At 31.8% G+C, this 20085-nt stretch overlaps 1 protein-coding gene and 1 long non-coding RNA gene across 7 annotated transcripts in view; one reads left to right on the top strand and one right to left on the bottom strand.

Annotated features, from left to right (window-relative positions):
* Positions 1 to 275: 275 nt before the first annotated feature.
* On the bottom strand, positions 276 to 1162 carry LOC126887539 (uncharacterized). Its single transcript, XR_007699105.1, has 2 exons — positions 775 to 1162; positions 276 to 718 (listed from the first exon to the last, which is right to left on the bottom strand). It is a non-coding gene; the product is annotated as an uncharacterized LOC126887539 (long non-coding RNA).
* LOC126887531 (zinc finger protein 845-like) overlaps positions 1163 to 20085 on the top strand; it is a 45946-nt gene continuing 27023 nt past the window's right edge. For all 6 annotated transcript variants that reach the window (XR_007699101.1, XR_007699102.1, XM_050655172.1 and 3 more), the window contains exon 1: positions 1163 to 4453. Coding sequence is in view for 4 of the 6 variants with exons in the window: in XM_050655172.1 (XP_050511129.1) it covers positions 4210 to 4453 (244 nt within the window). In the remaining 2 variants the exon portion in view is untranslated. The remainder of the gene's footprint in view (positions 4454 to 20085) is intronic.

Here is a 20085-nt window from a genome sequence, read left to right as displayed (position 1 = left end):
CCATCAATACAGATAGAATTATTTCTACGAGTATGGCTATGTCAAACGAAATAAGGATTGAGAGACCTTTTAGATGCTCTCAGTGAAACAAATGCAATTTTAGAGCCACAACCAAATACTAGGAACGCTAAGGAAGAAATTCCTCTTATTAAAAAAAGAATGGAGGGACAATTCTTGTTAACAAATTCTGCTTAACACTGGAGGAGGAAGATATATGAAAGGTTGTGTTACAATACATTTAGTTTTTATCTAAGCATGAAAATAAATATTATGACCACATTTGTACTACATTTATTTTCAAACAAACCAGTTTTTTATTGATTCACAAAAAATTTTTATTGATTACGATTTACAATTAACCCATTCGCAGATACGACTAATATGCATGTACTTACAAAAGGAAATTACTGTCTGCATATGAAGATGTGTCCACAAATGTGTTAATACAATATTTACAATAAAATTATATTATAGAATATTTACAATAAAATTAAACTCAATATACACATTGATATTCAAGATTAGTTATTTCCAATTTTTTGTAATTCTATATTATTTGGGTAAAAATCTTATGTCCAGAGCTCTTTGGCAAACCAAACGTATCCCCAGCAACAAATTCTCTGGTTTACTTAGCATCGACATCATAAACATTAATTTTTTCCAATAGAATTATTCTGTTTTCAAATTGGTGGATATGACCAATACAATTAAATAGTTCCTGGAAATATAACAATATAATATACATGATGTTATTAATTTGTTATACAATTTTACCTGGAAAGTAGTTCTGGACATATGAAAATGTTCTCTAAATTGGATATTGAATTATGGTTTATATATATTTAATTTCATCTCATCCTTCTGGAATAATTTGAGGTAGGTACATCTGCTAAATGTATAACGGCATTTGCTAATTTCGTCCCCAAACAAAAGTTCTTCAAGAATATTATCCATTTTAGTTTAGACAGTTTCAGTTTTATTTAAAAACAAAACTGTCTAGGTTATAAATTATATAAACAAAGAATAAAAACATAAACAAATGGAACACAGAACACTCTCAATCGAATGTCAAACGTCAGTCGTTCACTAGTAAAAAAACTGTCAGCGTTTCAGCGCAAATTAATCGGATTGCACTCGGATTATTCTGGTGAACGCGACCAATGACTGTGAATCTTAGACAAGGAAAAAAGAGCTGTGAATGAAAAGCCCTATATGCGTCATGCGTCAGTTGGAATGAGACCTGCGCAGTGATGTGGGAGGGACATCTCTCTCCCACATCACTGGACCACGAAGCGTTAAATACCGCTATGAATTCCAAGATTTCATTGGTTAGAACTACTCACGTGATATATGTGTTCGTATTGGTCAAATGATTAAGAATGACAGAGCGGGATATTTAAATACCAATATTGTATGCAAAGTGTCGTTTCAAGAAAACAAGTCAGCTGACTGAGGATGATGGATAAATATTAATTTCTTGTTTATCTTTGACAATTTTTATGATAGAAATAAAAGTGTGGTAGAAAATCAATATGTATATTGAAAAACGGTATTGATTAAAAAACACTATTTATTCGTTTCTACTAGTCTTCTTTCTAGACTCTACCTAGTCTCATAAAATATTTCTTTTTATCTCATAAAAAATATAAACAATTATTGTATAGTTATAATATTCTTTTAATTTATTTCAGTTGTTCAATACAAACACGGCAGTACTAGAATATATCTTATAAATTAAATTATAAATGCATGAAAATTAAAAAGAGATAATTTACATAAAAGTTAATATAGGTACTGGATATGGGGAAAAGTAATTTAGGGGAAATTATATGTTATATTATATAATAATTATGATTTTCTTCGGCATTTTGTGAAGTATAGGGCATGTTGTGTCTAGTGTCCTTTTAAAAAGTCTGAAATTTCATTTACATTTGGATTTTTAAACGTATCACTTATTAATATGTTGCTAAGATTTTTGTTCCTTTGTGGAGAAAAACCGTTTCTGTGGTTCAATGTTTTTACATATTGAAACCTTTAAAACACTTCAATTTTTTTATGCAAATTTTTATTAAATTTTTTGTTGCATGTGTATATTTGACAAAACAATCTAAACATTGCTGTCACTTAAATTATCTAAATCGGGTGTATGTATTTACAAGCATCGTCAAATCTTCATGATCTTTTTTATTGCAAATTAAATTGATGTTACTTAAATCCTTAAAGTCGTGGTTTCACTATCAAATAATTTGATCAAACAGTTTGAGCAAACTCAGGAAGTGACGTCACAACTGCAGTTTGTTCAAATTATAAAAATCTAGTCGTCACACTATCAGTTTGATCAAAGTTTGTATTGAGAGTTGTGGTAGTAGGTACATATATCAAAACCCACAAGCATTCCAACACTTTAGCGAATAATAAGCCCCAAACTCTCTATTGTAGAAGGGAGTTAGTAACAAACCAAAAAGAAATCAAGTCCTGATTAGGAAAAATCTAGAAAACAAACAAGAGTAACTATTGGCTACAAAAGCTGCTGTACAAAAATCAGTGTGCATGCTGAAGAAAGCAACGCAGGAAAGGATAACGAAACAATTTTAACGTGTAGCTAGGCCATGACTGATAAACATATACAGGGGCTCACAGCTTAAATGATGCAGTCACTACTCAATAAAGCTAGCTTGTGTCAGTCGCTCAATATTTATTAGAAAAAACTTACATACTGAAGGTAGGTAAGTTAGTATGATGAGTCTTCTAAAATAGCATAAGCTATGTTTTGGGTTTCAAATATGCAATAATTAACACCCTCAGCGCCAGTGTATCCTTTTAGATATACACTGTCCTCAACACTGTGTACTAAAAAAGATACACATGGCTCGTTGTGTTCGATCTATTGTGTCACCTAAAAGGACACACTTTCCTAAGTTTTTATATGTAGAGAATAATGCTATGGCCTGAGCCAATTTCCTGGTATAACTGGGTTTGGCCTTATGACATAAAAAGATAGATTGTATGTAACTAGAAATTCGTATGAAAAATGTTGCCATGTATGGGCCAAAACAACTTGCTCCAACTCATTATGCAGGGAAAGATTCAAGGAAAAGGAAGCATAGGGAGATGCAGAATATCTTGGCTGCGCAACTTGAGAGAATGGTACGGATGAACATCAAATGAACTTTTCAGAGCAGTCGTCTGCAAAGTCCTAATAGCTAAGATGTATTGTCAGAGAAATAGCAAATAATCCCAAAAAAGTGCACCAAAATTGAGAGATGAGGTGGAAACACAGTTTGGAAAAATAGGTAACCCTAAAACAATTAAACGGATATTACAAAAGAATAATCTACCTACATAGCTGAACTGCAAGAAATAAATCTTTTATCAGCCAAAGAAATAAGCAACAAGGAGTTTTGTTTTCTTTATTAATATTCTCCTTTAAAAGTTTACATCATTTTAGCTGATATCAAAATCGTACACAAAATAATTAAAGAACTATTGTTATTTAAGTATGGTATATTTGAAACCCAAAACATAGCTTTGCTATTTTAGAGGACTTTAGTTAGTAACTTACTGTCAGTATGTAATTTTTTTTTCTTATATTGGGTCACTGACACAAGCTAGTTTTATTGAGTAACGACTGTATCATTTCAGAATTGAAGCTGTGAGTCACTGTAGGTGCAGTACAATAATTTTGCTTATACAAATTATCAGTAATAATATTTATTTACATCAAAATAAAAATTCCATCACATAATGATGTCTAACAGCTGATTGTCATTTGTCTTTATTGCTTAATTCTCTGACCAATACGAACACAGATATCACGTGGGTAGTTCTAACCAATAAAATCGTGGAATTCATAGCGGTATTTAACGGCTCGTCACTGGACCTGCGCCTGCCTGCCTAGAATTTATGAGTGTTTATTATGACATGCGTTTGGCCCAGTGATGTGGGAGGTTTCCCCTTCCCCCTCTGAGCAGTAAAATATCGCGCAGCAACAGTCTGGCCATCTACTATACTATTATTCTCATGTGGGACCCATTTTCGCGCTGATTTTTACTGCTCTTACGGCGGCCGTAAAAAACCGCCCATGTGGCCAAACGCATGACATAGAGTGATGCGCATGCGCATGACGCATATTGTTATTGTTTCATTTTTCATTGTTGATTGTTGGATTGTTGCTGTTTGTATTGAAATCAAGTTTAATTTAATAATAAAATGGAAGTAAAACAAGAATTTAATGAGGAGACGTGTAAAATAGAAATAGAGTCTAACGACTTAGATAATGATGATGCTCTTCTAGATCTAGATGTCTTTAAATGTGAAATTAAGGAAGAATCAAATAGCAAAAGTACACATTGCACATGTGATTATTTAGACTTAAAGGAAATTCCTACAAATGAAATACACCAAGAGAGAAATAAACTAAACCCGTTTGAAGAAAACCAACAAACTGAAAAAGGTATAATATAACTTAATACAAGTAGTTAAGTATGTATAAATAGGCACAAGATAATTTGAGGCCATGAGAACCAGAATGACCTAACTGATAAGAATGTTACTTTACAAATTAATAATCAAAGATAATTCAATATAGAAACTCAAAATAATATTCTTTTTCTCATGATCATCTTTCAGTGCCTCACAGTTCTTCGATTTCTTTCTAATTAGGGTTACCATACGTCTGGACAGTCCGGATTTGAAAGACATGTCCGGATTTTTTTCTTTACTAAAAAAAATGGAAAACACTTGGCCCAACGGTGGAAAATTTCATTTTAGGTCTAAAGTATGTTAAAACATAGGTGAATATGCATTTTAAACTGGCAGAGATTTTCGATGTTAGTTGCATATTGTAGCGAAACAGCTGTACTTTTAATTGTGCCATATGCATTTCGCATATGTACAATGTAAAGGTAGCAGCACAGTCAAATTCACATTTTACATTTTCTACAACCCCTTGGACTACCCCCGTCCGGATTTGGCCTTAAGAAATTATGGTAACCCTATTTCTAAAGGCTGTATGACACTATGCATTTTCTTGTATCATTTCTAATATCGTTTCTGATATTGTTTCTTGTATACATTTTCTTGTATCATTTCTTGTATGTACATTTGTGCCCTGTATGACACTATGCAAGTTCTTGTATCGAAAATTGTATGAAATTCGGCACGTGATTGGTCGATATTTTGTTTGTCACCCCGTGTCACGTTATGGTAGTACTGCATCTACAGCTGATTTTAAGGATTTTATAAAATTTATAATCAATAAAAGACTTAGGAGTCACATTTGATGAGCAGTTGCGTTTTGTGCAACATATAAATAGTTTGGGCTTTATCATTCGCAACTGTCTGAGACTATCTGTAGGGGCTTTAAGAACGGTATATTATGCTTTGGTTGTATCTAAAGTGGAATATGCATCTATTGTATGGTCTCCACAATACCAAGCTCATTCTACTACGTTGGAGAGATTGCAGAATAAATTTTTGAGATATTGTGCATACAAATTAAACATACGCATTACTAATCATGATTATACCTATATTTTAAAAACACTCAACATGAATTTATTAAAAAGTCGACGAGATAACTCTGATTTGGTATTTGTGTTTAAATTAATAAATGGTTTAATTTGTTGTTCTGAACTTCTCCAATCTATTAATTTATATGTTCCCTCCAGAAGTCTCAGACATGTTGATTTGTTTTATATACCTTTTCATCGGACAAACTATGGTATGCATTCGCCCATTGAGCGGACACTAAAAATTATAAACGAGAATAACTTAGAAATGTTTGGTGTCTCCTTGGCTGGTTTTAAGAATCGGATTAAAAGAGCTTGACAGGTACTTTTTGTTTATTTGAACTGATTTGTGTAATAGATGTAATATGTGTAATGGATAACTATTAATATTTCGTTTTTGTTTAATAAGTATGTAATTAAGATTTATTTTACTCTAGTTTAGTAGATATTACAGAGATTGATTTTATACTGTATGTGTTGTAATGGGGGTAATCCCGTAAATAAATAAATAAATAAAAATTTATAAACTTTTAATTAACATTTTAATGTTAACCAGAATTTTATGTTGACTGTTTGAGGTTGATTATTTGCAGGGCCGGCGATAACGGGCCTGCAAGGGATGCAGCGCAGGCGGGCGCCCCCACTTGGAGGGCGCCAAAATGACCTTTTTATGGCTGGTACTATACAAAATACTAATTAAAAGAAAATCAAAGGGCGCCTATGCTAGTTTTGCAGGCGGGCACCGTGTACCCTAGCGCCGGTACTGATTATTTGTGTTTTTATTTTGTTTTGAATTGGTGCTAAAATATTTGCATTAGAATTATCTTCAATTTGATCCAAATTAGGAGCTATTGTATTTTGTAAAAAATTATGCACCATGAAACCTAAATTTATAGTTTGAACTTTACTAGGAGCTAAATATAGGTATGGTTATTAGTAGAACAGTAGTCCATACCAAACGGTATATTAAGTATCAATATAAGATTTATAAATAATACCTACAAAAACACAAATAAACTCATCAATACATGATCCCATTTTCATTTCAGCCGCCATTATGAGTAAGTAATTATGACATTTTAGATGTTTTGCCAGCAGGTTTTACGTTTTTGCTCTTTGCGCAGAAATTGGCGCAGTTCTTGTACAAGAATCTGTGTCTGACTCAAATTCTTGTATCGTTTCTGATATCGTTTCTTGTATCTGTGTATGACACTATGCATTTTTTTGACATATCAGAAACGATATTAGAAATGATACAAGAAAATGTATAGTGTCATACAGCCTTAAGGCATTAAATTGTATGTGACAGAAAAAAGGCACCTCAGTGATTACATTTCGTCAGTGACATTTATAACATTTATTCTAGTTGTCGATAGATGGCGCCATAATAAAAAAAATATTTTTTTTTAATTAGATAATAATATTACAAATATAATCTGTATAATTTATAAGACTATACAATTCAAAGAAAATACCATTTTATAAATGCAAGAAACACATTTGATTTGTTTTTATTCCAAATTGAAAATAAAATGTGACAACTGTCAGATTTATCTAAAATGTCATGTTAAGGGCCGGTACTTTATGTCCCGGTTAAACCTCGGTTAGCTAACCGGGGTTTAATCGGGACAGAAAAGTACCTCATAGGGCCTCTTGCGTTGTAATAAAAGCAATTATAATTATTATTATAATTATTTATGAATATAATAATAAGTATAATTGCGTTTATGTCTATGTTATGCATATATATCTGTCCCGATTAAACCCCGGTTAACTAACCGGCTGTTAACGGAGACATAAAGTACCGGGCCTTAATGTCATAAATGTGTATTATCAGGGACTTACCCTTTTTCCTATCATTTGTTACCCACTGAAAAATGCTCATGAAAAGGACAATATCAGAAGCTATCAATAGGGCTTTGTCATTTGTTTCGAGCTTCTGTCATATGTTGTATAATTTGTGTATAATATTAATATACATGGATTATGATTATATGAAATATGACAGAAGCTCCATACAAATGACTGCGAATGAAAAGCCCTATGTTCGATTGAGTTATAGTTGATTTTTTAACCAAGAGGAGTAAACTAAAAAGACAGATTCACACCCAAGAAAGTTACTAGACAAGTCACCAAATTCTACTTCTTTTTTCGTTGATCATATCAGCTTTCGATGATAATCCATACATATTATATTATACTAACACATCGCTAAAGAGTTCTAAAAAGAACTGTTTTTATATAAAAGCAGACTAAAAATCTAAAAATTAAAGGAATAATGCAGAAAACACAAAAAATCGCCCACAGACTTAATTAACCTATAAAATGACAGAAGTGCCAAAATTTCATAAATGTCATTAGTGTCAAAATTTAATAACAGTGGAGTAAACTTGCCTGCATTTGGACCAATTAGAAACGAGCATTACGGCGCGGTAAATTTGAATCACTCCTCTTGGTTAAAAAACAAACTATAGTATTTGTATGTTGACCAAGAATCACTATTGGTCAACATACAATTACTAAAGCAATTGGACATTGATAGCTTCTCATCATTTTCTTTGATTATGTAAAGTAATGTCAGAGAACAATAACCACAGAGAAATGACACGACCGTACTCAAAACGTGTACCGTTTTTGAAGACGCATGCGCGAACCTGGTGGCTTTAAGTGTTCCCAACACATGCTAATTCCAGCTAATTCTGCCACTCTGGTTGTTTTACGATAGTCCGTAGGCGTGTATGGTAAATACTTGACTTAACAAGTTTGAGCATTTATATAATAATTATAATAGTTAAAATGTCTGGTTACTCGTGTGTGGTTCACGGATGTTCCTCTGCGACAGGAAGAGAAATAAGTTTATTTAGATTTCCTAAGAATAATAACAGGTAATTGTTATTGCTTTGTAATTTTTACATATTAGTTATTAGGTATCTAATAGTCTTAATTTGACTTGATTAAATATTATTGATAATAAATCATGAAGAAAGTGATTCATTTCCTTGTATACATTACCCCTACGTAATGCATAAAAAAACTAAACTTCGCTCTGCCAACCAAAGGATACCTATTTCAAAATAAAAATAATTAACTTGGTGTCAGTGTACCTATGTATTTTTCATAACAGACGCAAGTCTCCGAAGGGCCAACCAGGTCAAAACAGATGCTGTCCGGGTGTCATCTCATTCCAAGATATCCTATTTTTACGAAATAAAAATATATAAAGAGTTCTATACACGACAATTTCTGATTTACACGACGCAAACAAAATCAAAATACTATTCAAACTAAAAATTGTTGGAGACATAATTGGGGCGATAATTGGGAAAATCTTGCCAATGATTCTTAAAACATCGATCAATATAAAATATTTACTACGATCAAATGCCTTTTAGAAGTCAATAAAAATAAAAAAAACAGTAGATGGGGGTATAACAGTATGCCAACGAAAATATGTAATCCACTATTCTGTTGGCAGCTATTTTGGATTTTCTATAATGAACTCTTTTCTACTAATCAAGCCCCTTCATTTGATATCCATATTGAGGTAGTTGTGAAATTAAATATCTAACCCACCATTTTTTGGCGGCCATTTTGGATTTTCTATAATGAACTCTTTATTAGTAGTCAAGCCCTTTCATTTGATACCCATATTGAAGTAGTTGTGAAATTAAATAATATGTAACCCACCATTTTTTGGCGGCCATTTTGGATTTTCTATAATGAACTCTTTATTAATTGTCAAACCCTTTCATTTGATACCCATGTTGAAGTAGTTGTGAAAAAATATGTAGTCCGCCATTTTATAGCGGTGGACATCCTGGATTTACAATGATACTGAATGTATAGTGTATGTAATGTTACAAATCGGTGTAATTGTAACGATTCATATAATACTTTTTTGATTATTTTTTAGATTGTTACATATTTATATTTGTAGAAATATACTCTTACAGTACTTCTTGGGTATTTATTCGTTTGCTCCAATATTCGACTTTAAAGGAAAACTGTACTTTTGATAGGTTTCCAAGACAAGAACAATATTGACATTCGATTTCAACATAAAGTTTCTTGTTATCGATAACGAACATTTGTCACCCAAAGAGAATTGGAACTTTCAGAGTTTGTGACATTTCTGTAGCCGTTACAATGGCTGTGTTATCTTTCGATAACCTATATTAAAAAATATAATTTATTAGGAAATACCTCGACGAACAAATTATATCTTGTATCAGCCCAAGCCAAAAACAATCAGTGAAAGCCTCACCTACCGTAATAAATAGGTATATTTTATTATTGGTCTTTCAATGCCAAAATCAGGATAAACAAAAAGGTATTTTTATTTATGGTTCCAATCAATATGATTTTCATCATTACTTTGCATTGTGCGATATATTTGCAACCTTTTGTAAATCAAAAATAATTCCATTACATATTATAAAGAATGCCAACAAAAGCCGGCCCTGTACGCAACTTTTTTCTCGGTGCAATATTCTATATTAATTTATTGAAAGTCAACATAAGTGCTTAATTTTATTTACGAATTTATATTGTGTGATATGCCCACTGACTATTACTTCGATGGTCGGTCTGGTTGCTTTAAGTGTCGTTGGCGGCTTAGCCACCAAAGATCAAAGACGTGTCGTTTCTCTGTGGTTATTGTTCTCTGGTAATGTTCTTATCAGTTAGGCCACTCTGGCTCTCGTGGCCTCATTTGTAATTCAATGGAAATCTCAGTAGATTAGAATATTTAAAGACTTGAAATGACTATAGATCTAAGTGCCACTTTTTACAAATATCCTTTTCTTGTTACTAAGTGATCTGACTGATCTAAGTCCCTATGCCAATGCGCTGCTAAAAGATCTGCCGATCGATTCTATAAGATCAACGCGAAACAATTACGTTCGTTATCCGACGGTTTGCTATTCTGTAAGCTAATTCGGGAAGAACCGGAGAAGCAGATCACGAAGCCGATTACAAAGCGAAAGCGATAACTTTTGGCTTGCGTTTCGTTTCGCTTTTGATAGTGATTGGTCGATCATTTTCACGTGGTACACAAGCGCAAGCGCTAAGCGGGTTGTTCGTTGTTGATTCCACAAGAATTCTGTGTTTTTTGTTGATAATGAATTCGTGATGCTCTTACACCATATCTTCCGTAAGTTCCTGTAGCTCATCAAAAAGGAATCGAACTAGTTCTTTGCTTAAGCGAAAAATATCAATAAACCTTATATCTGTTACACCAAATGGGTCACTTCTCTCTCGAAGGAACCGGCTTTCCTCACGCGTTAACCGTAGATGGTTTCTTCGCGAGTTTTCCATAATATAGAACAAATTGCACTGGCAACATTTTTATTAAAATATAATAAAAATATAGTTATTCAAGGAAATAATTCAATCAAACTTGTGATTATAAGCCAATAAGGTTATATAAATACGTCATGTAACCTTAGACAAGGAAAAAAGAGAGGACGGGTAACACTCATTTAAAACACACGTTCCAAAAGTGAAGCCAGTTTTTGGTTTGTTTGTCACCAGAAACATGGCGGTCACGTCAAAAATAACAATGGGTTGCCAGTGGTGGGTGTTCGTTGAAGGTTAAAATTTCATAAAAAATAAAGTAAATCATCATCTAAAATTCGTAATAAAAGCATATGTTTATATTGAAACATATGTACGTAATATGAGCAACTTAATAAAACATTTACCGTACACAAATTCTTCATTTTAAATACATTTCATGTTTTTATTTTAAATACTCAATGCATAACAATACCCCAAAGATACGTCGATGATCAAAATCTCTGGTGTCAGTTTGGCTTCACTTTTGGTCAAGGATTACTCGTCCTCTCTCTTTCCTTGTCTAAGCATGTAACTGCTAGTTACACTTCTTCTTTCTTTATTTCTTCTTTTTTTTACTCCCTGCACGTATATTTGCAATGTTGCCGTAATTATTTATTCATACGTCGTTTAAACTCGTATATTATCGTATGCCGCTATGATAACGAAGCGAAAGCGAAAACTAACCTTATAGAATATGAACATAAATCAACTTCGCTATCGTTTAGCTTAGCTTTCGCGATAATAACGAAAATTATAGAATTCGCCTTCTGTTGGAATTTTTTGTAGCCGTTTGGAGACTGTTGGGTACATAGATGTTTTAGCAGTGCATTGGTATAGGAACATACAGTCAATACAGTATTTGTGGTGTGCAAGTACGTGGAGGGGATACAAGAATCGATCATGCGTGAATAGCGGAGAAATATTACAACTTTCTTAAATAATTCATATTGTCAATTGAAATTGTCAAATTGACTTATATTTCATACCTACCGTCATTGAAGAAGAAAAATTATATATTGCTCCTCAGTATTGATATATGATATGCAATTATTATATAAAGGCAAATTTAATTAATTGCATTTTGCTTGCAGTACTGCATTTTAATAACTAATTTTATTTACTACATACAATAGACCATTCCAGGGTGACGTCATTTGACAGCGACTGATAGGCAAAATATATTGTAAACAAACTAGGTTAAGTGTAGAAAACCATTGTTTAATTTAAGAATATGATTAAAATACCAGCGTTTTGTTCAGTTTGAAAGTGTTCCAGTAAAAGTAAAAGAGATAAAGTAAGTTTTTTTAAAATACCAGCCGCATTTATACGCTACAGTAGCTCATGTAGCCTAGGCTACAGAAATCTCTCGACTTATTTGTGAATTGGTGTGATAATAACGGATTAGTCATTAATCGTGAAGAGTGTCAGGTTATCCAGTTTCATTGATCAGTGGAAATGGTAGATTTTGATTACAAGTTGGATGGTTTTTTAATTGAGAGAGTCACTAGCGTCAAGGATCTTGGTGTCATTTTTCAGAGAGACTTATCCTTTAATTTGCATATTGACTTTATTTGTAATAAGGCTCTTAGGCAGCTAGGGATTATTAAGAGGCATACAAGAGATTTTCATAACATTTCTTCGCTGAGAATTTTAGACTGAGAATTCCACTATAATCTGGTCTCCCTTTGTCCAATCCTCTGTTCAAAAGTTGGAGAGAGTGCAAAGACGGTTCTTTATGCACTGTGCCTTTAAATTACACAGACCTTATTTATATTCTAATATGAAGAGATACTTAGAACTTGATCCTCTGTCTACTAGACGAGTTAATTTTGATCTCATCTTCATTTTTAAATTGGTTAACAGAATGATACATTCACCTGAACTGCTTCAATTCGTTTGTTTCCACATTCCTTCCCGTGTCCTTCGTGAGAATACACTGTTTCATATTCCTTTTCGTCGAACTAATTATTCTGTGAATATAGGTCTGGTCAGACTTCTTGTTCATGCTAATCGGTTGCCTCATGAGACAGATTTTTTTAACTTGTCCTTAAGTGCCTTTAAACAATCTGTGAAGCGTTAAATTTAATTGTAATTCTATATACATATTTATTTTATGATTTTGTATTTTATTTAGTATATGTTTCTAATGTTTATAAATGTTGCTTAATTGTATATAATATTTTGTTGTCAATGGGCTTGCCCCGTTTATTAACAATAAATTTAAAAACTGAAATGTTTTAAATCACTATAATCACAATACACTGTAAACAGAACGACGATATGGGCCAAGAAAACTGATTTTCTGATTATACGGGGTTTTTGCATCCCCTACGAGGGTGTCCTATATCCAATATTTGAAATTTTTGTAGTTAAAACTACAGATTTTTTATAATAAAACGAGAAAATAGCAAAAATAACATCAAAGACACAATTTTTGCCCCTCGGCAATGGTGTCGAAAGTCACGTGACCTGGAATGGTCAATTGTTTACTTTTTAATAACATAACCTGAATCTTATTTTCTCTTATTATTTTTTTGGACTATGGCCTTGACAGTTATCCAGTAACCAGGACTAATATAATTGGCGAATATAATTAAAAGTGCGAAAAATGTTGCTGAGCGTAGAAACCAGGTGTCGCTTTGCCGACCTTGCACGATCCCAATACATGGTTGCCCAATTACAAAAAAATTTTGAATCGGAAACTTGCACATTTTTTTATTACATAATAATGTTCAGTTTTGTTTAAAAATGAGATTTACAAAATTTCACACTTCAAAAACTCATAATAATTTAGAGATCCAAATTTAAAATCTGTGATTTAAAATAGTTCAGACGCCCTGTGACGTCACATAGTTTGAAAAAAAAGTTGATTAATAGCAAGCTGAAAATTTGTTAATAGCTTAAGGGTGTCTCTCCAAACAGAGATTAAACTCTCATGCAAAAATCAGACTGCTATTTATCACCTGTTATAATTCCTGTCATTTGACATATTTTACATGTTCCACTCTTAAAACGCCCATTTGATGATAAAAAGCAGTCTGATTTTTGCATGAGAGTTTAATCTGTGTTCAGAGAGTTTAAGGGCCGGTTGTTCGAACGCTAATCAACAATGATCATTATCAAATAATTAATTACTGTCAATGTCAATTGTTATAATTAATTACAATTCTGAGACTATAATCAATTAATATAACAATAATTATTAACATAATTAATAATAAATCTCATAATTGTAATTAATTATGTTTTCAGCAACCCAAACAAAGTTGACATTGACAGTTTTGGTGACAGTAATTAAATATTTAATAATGATCATTGTTGATTAGCATTCGAACAACCGGCCCTAAGTCTGTTCTGTCAGACAAAATACATGTGCCGTTTTCATGGTTTGACTGTTCCAAATTTTTAACCTGTTCCACAATTAAAACTTCCCCTGTTCCAGTGTTCCCATATATCAAAGTTTGTCCGACTAGACACCCTTAAGCTATTAACAAATTTTCAGCTTTTTATTAATCAACTTTTTTTCATACGCGGGATCCAGACCTATATGTCATTATAATAATATATACCAGTTTGTTGAGTTTTTAGTTTGATACAGTTTTTGAAGGAAAGGAAATAAGGTTTACTATGGAAAATAAAACCATTTTGTAAAAGTACAAGTTTTCTATGAATAGCTCAAAGGACCAAAAACACTTGTGACATCACATAACTGTATTTTCTATTGACATTTTTAATGTCTAATTTAAAATTATATTTAATTTTGTTTACTTTGTTGGTGCAGAATGTAAACATTAACCATATGACATCACTACGTGTTTTGGGCTATGGTCTATTTTTAAACCAAGAGGAGTAATTCAAACTTACTGCTCCGTAATGCTTGTTTGTAATTGGTCCAACCTCAAGCAAATTTACTCCACGCTTATGAAATTTTTGATACTAATGACATTTATGAAATTCTGACAGAACTGGCATTTCATAGGTTAATTAAGTTATATCAGTGATTTTTGTGCTTTTTGCGTTATTCCTTTAATTTGTAGAACTTTATTATTCTATTATATAAAAAACAGTTGTTTTCAGACCTCTTTATTGGTATTATGGTTTGTTTTTAAACCAGGAGGAGTAATTCAAATTTACTGTACCGTAATGCTTGTTTGTAATTGGTTCAACCCCAGGCATGTTTACACCATTGTTTGTAATTTTGACACTAATGACATTTATGAAATTTTGACACTTCTGTCATTTTATAGGTTAATTAAGTTATATCAGCGATTTTCTGTGTTTTATGCGTTATCCCTTTAATATTTAGATTTACAGTCTGCTTTTATATAAAAAACAGTTGTTTTTAGAAGTCTTTAGCGACTTATTCGTATAAGGTAAGGATTTATGAATTACCGTTGAAGACCGACATGATCAACCAAAAAAGAAGATGTATTTGTTGACTTTTGTTTGTAGTGCCTTTCTCGGGTGTGAATATGTCTTTGTGGTTTACTCCTCTTGGTTAAAAAATAAACTATAGTATAATATAATATTTATGGATTACTGTCGAAGGTCGATATGATCAACCAAAATAGAAGATGTAGAGATGAGCATGATGAACCAAAGAAGCATAGCTGCTTTAATTTGAATTTAGAATCGTCATATCACATAATTATTGATAGACCAGTAAGGATCTGTTTTTAGGTAGATGTGAGAGGTGGCATTCGGATTTTTGCGGATAAAGTTAGGTAATAACTTCGTTAATAATAATTGATTTATGCTCCTTCTCAAATATGCCCGGAACATTAATAAAAAAAAATAAAATATTAAAAATTTCAAAAAATTTCGTTTTTTTCTACTTTTTTTGCTTATAACTTTAAAACTATTCATTTTAGAACAAAGTCGTAAAGGAATAAAACAAAGATAATTAAATTTTCTATCAGATGCGATTGGTTAAAAATGTCCTAATTTATCACCCTTGCTTCAAAATAGCAATAAATATAAAATAAGGTGGCAAAACAAGCCTGTCCTTATTCAATGATTTTCCATCACTTAGGTTACACTTGGAACCTTCCTAATTCGCTTAGAAAATTTTTGTAATGTTATAAAACCGTACACCAAATTTCATTAAAATTGACCTACTACATTTTGAATAATAATTTTGCAATCTAAACTTTTTTTAAAAATTAAAATTTTTTAAAATCTTGCACAACAAAAACTAGAACATACAAAGATTTGTCAATTTTTTACATATAAAGAAGCACTCCACCTATCTAATGCACTTTACAGAATTGAAATCGGATTATTTAAGCAGCCTCAGCAATGTTTTAAAGTTATAAACAATTTTTTGGCTTATAAGCAAATTAGTACTGTGGTCAGGAGGGGGTGCTACGGGCTCCTTTGGCTGTCATTTGATCCAGTGATGGCTGTCATTTCCGTCAAGAAAAGTAATACTCCATTACTTCATTCTGCCTCCATATTGCAAAATGTAGTACCTACTGGCACTTTAATTTATCTGTTTTGTCCCTTGTTCAGTGTTTAGTTAGATGTTAATTTAAGTTTGCCAACAAATTATTAGTAAGTAAGTCTAGAAACGTTTTTGTACTTTTTATCACATCACCTTCGATTTTTTGTCGAAGTGTCTAACTTTTTCCTCTTCTACAATGGCGTTTTCTTTACTTATTTCAGATGCCCCTGAGGATGCTCTAGATAGCGAAAGTATACTTGGGCAAGATTTAATAAATTCAGTGCTCGATATCTGCCTTTTGACTTTTAAAATTCATATATTCGAGCATTCAACCATTTCCTATTTTCATTATTTTTTTATTTGACTTTAATATCATTCTAGATATCCTCATTTATTTTGAAATAAAAAAATTCCCTATATTTTACGAATAAACAATATATTCTGAAGTTGATGTTTACTAAAATACCATCGATTATGTGTAATTCCAAGTAGTTTTACGCTAATGACGTCGACTTTGCAAAGTAACAAGACACTTACTCAACATACACACTACACATGACACTAATACTCATGTGACTGGCTGAATGACGTAAAGTCCATGCCATAAAAAAACTTAATTTTTTTGTTAATTGTCATTTTTGACCTGGGGTCCTTTTTTACCCCCCTTGGTCATCCGTGTAACAAAAAAAGGTTGGTCATCGGAAGGTTAAACTTAGTTTTTCGTGTTATCTTCAGGTGTGCAAATGTATTTTAAAAATTTCAATATACAGGGTGTTTTTTCAAGGTCACAATTACTTTGTATTTTGTTGTTAATACGGACCTGGATTTTTCTTGTGATTAGTAAGTCCTTCTAACGCAGTAAATAATAACTGATTATGTTTAAAATTAGTATTTATTCATTAACTTGAATGATTTATTATTAGAAATGCTTTAAAAACCTGCTTATTAATTTCAGGGTTCCTAAAAATTTGAATATATTTCATTTCAAAATTAAAGTTAATAAATTTTTGCACAAAAAATCAAAGTCAACCGATAAACTTGGCTTTTGGTGGTCTTTTCAATTGTGCAAACACATTTTGAAAATTACAATATACAGGGCGTTGTTTCAAAGTCGCAATTACTTTATGGTTTTTTGTTAATCCGGACCTGAATTTTTCTTGTGATTAATAATTGGGTCTTTCCAATGTGGTAAATAAGTATTGATTTATTTTAAAATGAGTATTTATTCAATAACTTTAATAATTTATGATTAAAAGTTAATAATACCTGCTTTTTAATGTTGAGTTCTTAAATAATTCAATATAATTTCAAAATTAAAGTAAAAAAATTGTCTGGTCGAAAAATCGAAGCAAACCATTAGACTCACTTTTTTGTGCTCTCTTCAAATATGCAAACAGATTTTTAAAATTTCAATATACAGGGTGTTGTTTTAAGGTCACAATTACTTTATAATTTTTTGTTAATCCGGACCTGGATTTTTCTTGTGATTAGTATGTCGCTCGTTTGGGTTTTGAATGAGACATATGTGTACCAAATATTAAAAAAATATACAGGGCGGTTCTTAAAAGTTATGGCTTAGGAAAGAAATGAGCAAAACCGATAAAACACCCTGTAACTCGGATATAAAAGTCGGTAGGGCAAAAAATTTAGTATATCTAGTACGGCCTCGGTGACCTCTATTCACCATTAAAGTATTTCCGTTTCTCAATGAAACACCCCGTATAATAAAATATGTCTAGTGGCTGTACGCAGCTAATTACAGTGTACGCAGCTAAACGATTCTAAACAGGAACACACCTACGACATAAATATTTCGTGTTGCTATCATGTGACATCACATGCTATGACGAGAATAACGTGCAACGGTATCTATATTGTATGGACTGTAGATACACTTAGCATAGTCCATTCTTTCACGGTTTTTGCTCTAAATTTTAAAGAACCGCTTGGATTGACATGAAATTTGGACGCATAGCTTACATGTCAAAGAAAAAAAGTGATATTGTGCCGACGTGTGCTTTTGCCCTGGGGGTGACTTTCACCCCCTCTTGGGGGTGAAAAAATATATGTCCAAAACAACTCCGGAAATGGGTAAACTGACTAATTTTAAGTAACTTTTGTTCTATAGAGCTTTTTCGCCAAGTCAACACTTTTCGAGTTATTTGCGAGTGAATATGTTCATTTTTCAACAAAATAACCACATTTTTAGACGGTTTTTCGCAAATAACTCAAAAAGTAAGTATTTTGTGGAAAAAACCGTTCTTAGTAAAAATATAGCCTATAAAAAAGTAAAAAAAAAATGGTGTACGCGTTAGGTCTCTGGATCTCGTAGAACCAGAGTTATAGCCAATGAAATATAGATTCATATTCACCAAATTTCAAATAGAATATTTCGACGTGAAATATCCAAAAAATTAAGCACTTTTTGGGGAAAACTCATTTTAACTTTTTTAAAGTGTTTAAAAAAAGCTTTATTTCTGTTTTTACGAAAAGTTTCTAGCATTAAATTTAAGCAAGTTACGCTCAAAATAGAGTTGGTCTCTTTTGTTTTTGCAAAAAAAAAATCGGGAAGACCACCCCCTAATTAGCAACTTAAATGAAATTAATCGTTGCCGCTCCATAAATTATTTTACTTATATTGTGTTTATATGATCTGTAAGTTTCATCGATTCAAAGTGTTTATTTTTGAAAAAATTTGGTTTCAAAGTAAAATTTTTAAAAATTTAAATTTTGAAAAATATGCTGTTTTTCAAAATAGCTTAAAAATTGTTAGAGATACCAAAAGTCTCGAAATACAAAAAAAGTCAGATTTGCTTTTCTGAATATCATGTATTTTTTTGTTTTTCTGTTAGACAAAAATTGATCCAAGATTTGGTGTTTCTAAATTTGCATACATTCGTGATCAGTGACTCGTTCAACCCCTTTTAACTACAGCCGTTTCAATAATAAGGACTTTGAACCGATGAAACTTACAGATCATATAAACAATATATGCACGAGTCAAGAAACTTGTGAAGTCGTTACGATTAAGTTCATTTAAGATACTAATTAGGGGGTGATTTTCTCGATTTTTTTACCAAAACCAAAAGGGACTAACTTTATTTTGAGCGTAACTTGTTTAATTTTGATGCTAGAAATTTTTTTTATAAAACAAAAATGAAGCTTTTTTTAAACACTTTAAATAAGTTTAAATGAGTTTTCCCCGAAATGTGCTTCATTTTTGGTTATTTCACGTTAAAGTATTCCACTTGGAATTTGACGAATATGAACCTATATTTCATTAGCTATAACTCTGCTTCTACTAAATAAAAAAACGTGATATATTCACTATTTTTTTAAATTTTTTATAGGCTATATTTTTGCTAAGAATGCTTTTTCGACAAAATACTTACAATTTGAGTTATTTGCGAAAAACCGTCTAGAAGCGTGGTTATTTTGTTGAAAAAATGAACATATTCACTGCCAAATAACTCGAAAAGTATTGACTTGGTGAAAAAACTCTATAGAACAAAAGTTACTTTAAATTAGCCAGTTTACCCATTTCCTGACTTTGTTTGGACGAATATTTTTTAACCCCCAAGAGGGGGTGAAAACCAGCCCCAGGGCAAAAGCACATATCGGCACAATATCACTTTTTTTCTTTGACTTGTTAGCTGTGTGTATGCCAAATTTCATGTCAATCCAAGCGGTTCTTTAAAAGTTAAAGGTTTTGCAATATTTTACCGTTAATGAATGGACTAGCAACAATAAAAGGATATTTGTAAAAAGTTGCTCTTATATCTATTAGCATTTCTG

The sequence above is a fragment of the Diabrotica virgifera genome, chromosome 6 (assembly GCF_917563875.1).
Source record: "Diabrotica virgifera virgifera chromosome 6, PGI_DIABVI_V3a".
NCBI lineage: Eukaryota > Metazoa > Arthropoda > Insecta > Coleoptera > Chrysomelidae > Diabrotica > Diabrotica virgifera.
Note: the sequence above shows the minus strand (reverse complement) of the source record. Positions and strands in the feature narration are given on the sequence as shown.